The sequence below is a fragment of the Doryrhamphus excisus genome, linkage group LG12, assembly GCF_037039965.1.
Source record: "Doryrhamphus excisus strain RoL-2023G ecotype Guam linkage group LG12, RoL_Dexc_Guam_v1.1, whole genome shotgun sequence".
NCBI classification, from domain to species: domain Eukaryota; kingdom Metazoa; phylum Chordata; class Actinopteri; order Syngnathiformes; family Syngnathidae; genus Doryrhamphus; species Doryrhamphus excisus.
In genome coordinates this window covers 2485508-2490165 of record NC_136368.1, presented here as the reverse complement: position 1 = coordinate 2490165, position 4658 = coordinate 2485508, and the positions used below count along the sequence as shown (strand labels likewise).

The following is a 4658-nucleotide window of genomic DNA, read 5'->3' as shown; positions in this document are numbered from 1 at the left end:
CCTGTCATGATGACAACTTTTATTTGATAATTCTCTTACAAATTATTGTCACTAAATGTATTATATTCAATATCCATTATTTTGAGGCTATGTTTTCCATGAATGTAATGATATGGTATACACGGGATAATAATGTGAGTATACCGTATCAAAAGCATACATTTTTCAAGAGTGTTTGGAATTGTAATGTCCATCCATCTTCTACCGCTTATCTCAGGTTGGGTCACAGGGTCAGCAGCCCAAGCAGGGAGGCCCAGACTTCCCTCTCCCAGCCTTTTCCAGCTCCTCCCCGTAGATCCCGAGGTGTTCCCAGGCCATTTGGGAGACATAGTCTCTCCAACTTGTCCTGGGTCTTCCCCGAGGCCTTCTATTGTTCGGACATGCCCTGAACACCTCCCCGAGGGAGGCATCCTCACCAGATGCCCAAGCCCTGCTCATTGCCTCTCACTGCTGGAAAGGCCAAAGTGACAAAGTCTAGCCCCTCGATAACAGACCCCTTGTTGGGAGGTGTCATATCTAACCTTTCAACCTTCTACCCTATCAGAGAGGTTCCATTCCACGAGGATCAGACTGCCAATGTCCCCTCCTTGGGACTCACCATCAAGGGAGGGGGGACCCATGTCATCTCTTCAGGCTGTGCCCGGCCGGCCCCCACCGGTCAAGGTCAAATGTATTTATAGAGCATCTTTCCAACAACTCACTGCTCAAAGTGTACAGCAGCCAATAAAACACAACACACCTAATCAATTGAACAACAAGTTGAAACGCACATATTTTCTAGGCCGCTTATCCTCACTTGGGTGGGATCACAGGGCACATATAGACAAACAACCATTCACACTCACATTCATACCTATGAACAATTTGGAGTGGGCAAGTAACCTAGCATGTTTTTGGAATGTGGGAGGAAACGGGAGTACCCGGAGAAAACCCGCGCATGCACGGGGAGAACATGCAAACTCCACACATACATGCACAATGGGAGATTCCAACCTTGACTTTGTAGCCAACGTGCTAAAAACACAAAAATACAGGAATGATACAAATAAACAAAAAAAAATTGAAAACAATTCCCAGATGAACGTGTGTTAAAAGCCAGTCCATTAAAGTAAGTTAACGTCATTAGTTAACTTTAATGAGAAAAACAAATTTTTTTTTTTTACATCAAATCACATCATTGACAGTAATGAAGCTGAAAAGGAGTGGGCAGAACCCACTCCTTTTCAGCTTCAAAAGGCTTCTCCATTTTATGATACACAAAAGATATATATTTTTTTGTAAGTCACATTTGAACAATTGTACATTCTTCTTCTACACTACTACTACCACCACCTTGTTGACACAGTTTATACATTTATTATGGGCATGCACTGCAATGCAGGCCCCCACTGTGGCTGTATTCCTTATAGGTACTGGTGCTCGGGCCCTAATAAAATACCTGACAAATTTTGAAAAACTAAAATATCCATTTAGCATTCAAGGGGACCTACTGTGCTCACTTTTGGACGTCTTTAAGTTGTGGACTCCTATAGAGCAGCTACACACAATAACCTGCACAGAAACCCTTTTAGATCTTCCAGAATTTGCACCTATTCCAGCTGTATTTCCTTGGATTTGTGCTTCCTGCCAAAAGGCTCTGTTTTAATTTATTCCACGCCCAAAGTGCTTTCTAACTATGAACCATTTCAAGAAGTCCGCCCCTCTGTGACATCACAAAGGGGCAGTTTTACCACGCCTTTTGAAACAGAGCGTTTTGAGCCATCCCAAACTTCTTTGAGGGCTCACTTCTAAATGCGCAAACCTCATTATTTGAAACTTTGGCATGGTTTAACACCAGAATACAACATTGTAAATACATTTATAGGTCAGAAAAATTGAAAAGGTATCGTACATCCCCTTTAAGATCAAACAAAATCAAATCAACAGTGCGAAATGGGGGGAGGGGGGGGGGGGCAGATAGTCAGTAAAAGGAATCCAATGTCTACTTTCCAGACCCAATCTGAAAGTAATGGAACAGGAAGTGACTGCATCAGTTCCAGCATTTAATGATGACAGCATACAGTCAAATAAAACTCCTTAAACTACATATGAAACCATTACATTGTGGTCTTTTGCACATGATTAAAAACACGATGTATTTCTTAAAGAAAGACACCTGCAAAGAATATTACAACACACTGACTGCATGGAGGCCAGGCCAGTTAAACAGTCGACCAGCAGTGACTCTGCATGTGTCTTTTCAAAGAGCACTTCCAAGAGAATGCATCACCACAATTTGAGCAACTAAATGTTTTCTCTCCCGTGTGTGCTCTCATGTGTGACTGCATGTTTGCCTTTTGACTGAAGCGTTTACCACAGTCTGAGCAACTAAAAGGTTTTTCTCCTGTGTGTACTATCATGTGTCTTTGCATGTGTGTCTTCAAAGCGAACCTTGTACCGCAGGTTGAGCAACTAAAAGGTTTTTCTCCTGTGTGTGTTCTTAAGTGTGACTGCATGTTTGACTTTCGAGCGAAGCGTTTACCACAGTCTGAGCAACTAAAAGGTCTTTCTCCTGTGTGTGTTCTCATGTGTGACTGCATGTCTGACTTTCGAGTGAAGTGTTTACCACAGTCTGAGCAACTAAAAGGTTTTTCTCCTGTGTGCGTTCTCATGTGTGATTGCATATTTGTCTTAAAAGTGAAGCATTTATGACAGTACGTGCAACAAAACGGTTTTTCTCCCGTGTGTGTTCTCATGTGTGACTGCATGTTTGTCTTGTCTGTGAAACTTTTACCGCAGTCTGAGCAACTAAAAGGTTTATCTCCTGTGTGCGTTCTCATGTGCAATTCCAATTGCACCTTTTGAATGAAACCTTTACAACAGTGTGAGCAACGGAAAGGTTTTTCTCCTGTGTGTGTTCTCATGTGTCGAGTAAAAACACTCTTCCAAGAAAATCCTTTCTGACAAAGTGAGCAGTTAAAAGGTTTATCTGTCTTCTTTTTAGAGCTTTCAGAGTGTTTGTTGCCAGTGTGAGTCGTCATATCACCTTCCCAGTCTGTATCGCTGCTCAGAGATTCTTGGTTGTAGTCGCTGTCTTCATCTTCAGGAGAGTGTGACATCGTGTCGTCACTATCTGACAGTGGAGCTAAGAGGTTGTCTGCTTGTGATCCTCCACAGTGGTCTCCATCAGCTTCTGTTGTCATGTGTTGCAGTGAGCTGCTGCATGAAGGCTCCGCCTCTCTCATCTCCTCACTTGGACTATGATGAAGCTGTGAGGACTCAGGTGGTTTGTCTTCATGGTCGTCTGTCTTCACAGAGACACCAGTCAGTGGCAACCTGGTGAGATCAGCCTCCTCTGGCCCTAGAAGATGCTCTCCCTCCTGAGTGATACAGAGTTCTTCCTCTTCCTCTTTAACATGAGGGGGGTGTGGCTTCTCCTCTTCCTCTTTAACGTAGGGGGGCTGGGGTTCCTCCTCTTCCTCTTTAATGTGGGTGGGCTCTGGCTCCTCTTCCTCTTTAACATAGGGGGGCTGTGGCTCCGCCTCTTCCTCTTTGACATAGAGGGGCCGTGGCTCCGTATCTCTCATCTCCTCACTTGGACTATGATGAAGCTGTGAGGACTCAGGTGGTTTGTCTTCATGGTCGTCTGTCTTCACAGAGACACCAGTCAGTAGCAACCTGGTGAGATCAGCCTCCTCTGGCCCTAGAAGATGCTCTCCCTCCTGAGTGATCCAGAGTTCTTCCTCTTTAACAGGCAGTAGCTCCACCTGCTCCAAAGTGGCTGAGGGGGACATTCTTCTTGACAAAGAAGAATCAGCTACTGATGTCTGCAGGACACGTACAGGCTGTGGACTGTAAAAACATAATCATATTTCCATGTCCATTTCTTTCAGCAGAACTGGTTGTCAGGAGACTGGTGCCCCATCCACGCCCCGCAGGAGTGTGTAGCATTGTCCAGAATATGCCCATCAAGCTCTTTCATCACATTGTTTCATAACATTAACACCATGGTTTGTCTAAAGTCAAACAATAAAAGCTGTAAATCACAAAGAGGCATGTTGTAATGTTGACAGTCTTACGAATTAAACTTTCTTATTTTCATTTAGTAGTCTTCTGCTTCTTCCATTTCACTTTTGCCAAGACAGCAACAAGGAGAGCACAAATAGGGGTAAATATGAAGTTGAGTAAAACTGAAATGAAGTCAATAGTGAAAGAAAGGCTTCTAAAGAAGTGGCAGGAAGAATTGGACAGATAACCAAAAGGTAGATATTTGTAGAATATTCAGAGTGGACCAAGTAAGGACCAGCAGAAATAGGAGAAAAAGTATTCGCAACACAAAATATGGCTTTGCATGAACTTCATAGACATGCTCGCACGCTAGCGGGCTAACGTTAGCGGCTAACAATAGCACATTCATCTAGAAGGGCATCGTATTTAAACAACTTAAAGCGTGTAAAAGGTTATTGCATTGACATTACCTCATTGCACTAAAGAGGAGTACAATAGCGTCAAAACAGCAACTTGCGAAGGCGACTTCTTGCTCTTTTGGTTGGTGACGTCTTGGTGTGCACCGATCATTAACGTCCTACTGAAACACACACTAGCGAACATTTGGTCCACTTTAGACTCGATCTAATTCGTATATATTTTTAAAATATGTTGTAATTTGTAATAATTTT

At 43.2% G+C, this 4658-nt stretch overlaps 1 protein-coding gene across 1 annotated transcript; it reads right to left on the bottom strand.

The window, feature by feature from the left end:
* Positions 1-1243: 1243 nt before the first annotated feature.
* On the bottom strand, positions 1244-4552 carry LOC131135720 (uncharacterized). Its single transcript, XM_078795034.1, has 2 exons — positions 4458-4552; positions 1244-3831 (listed from the first exon to the last, which is right to left on the bottom strand). The coding sequence occupies exons 1-2, from the start codon at positions 4460-4462 to the stop codon at positions 2202-2204; spliced, it is 1635 nt and encodes a 544-aa protein (XP_078651160.1). The 5' UTR covers positions 4463-4552; the 3' UTR covers positions 1244-2201.
* Positions 4553-4658: the final 106 nt, after the last annotated feature.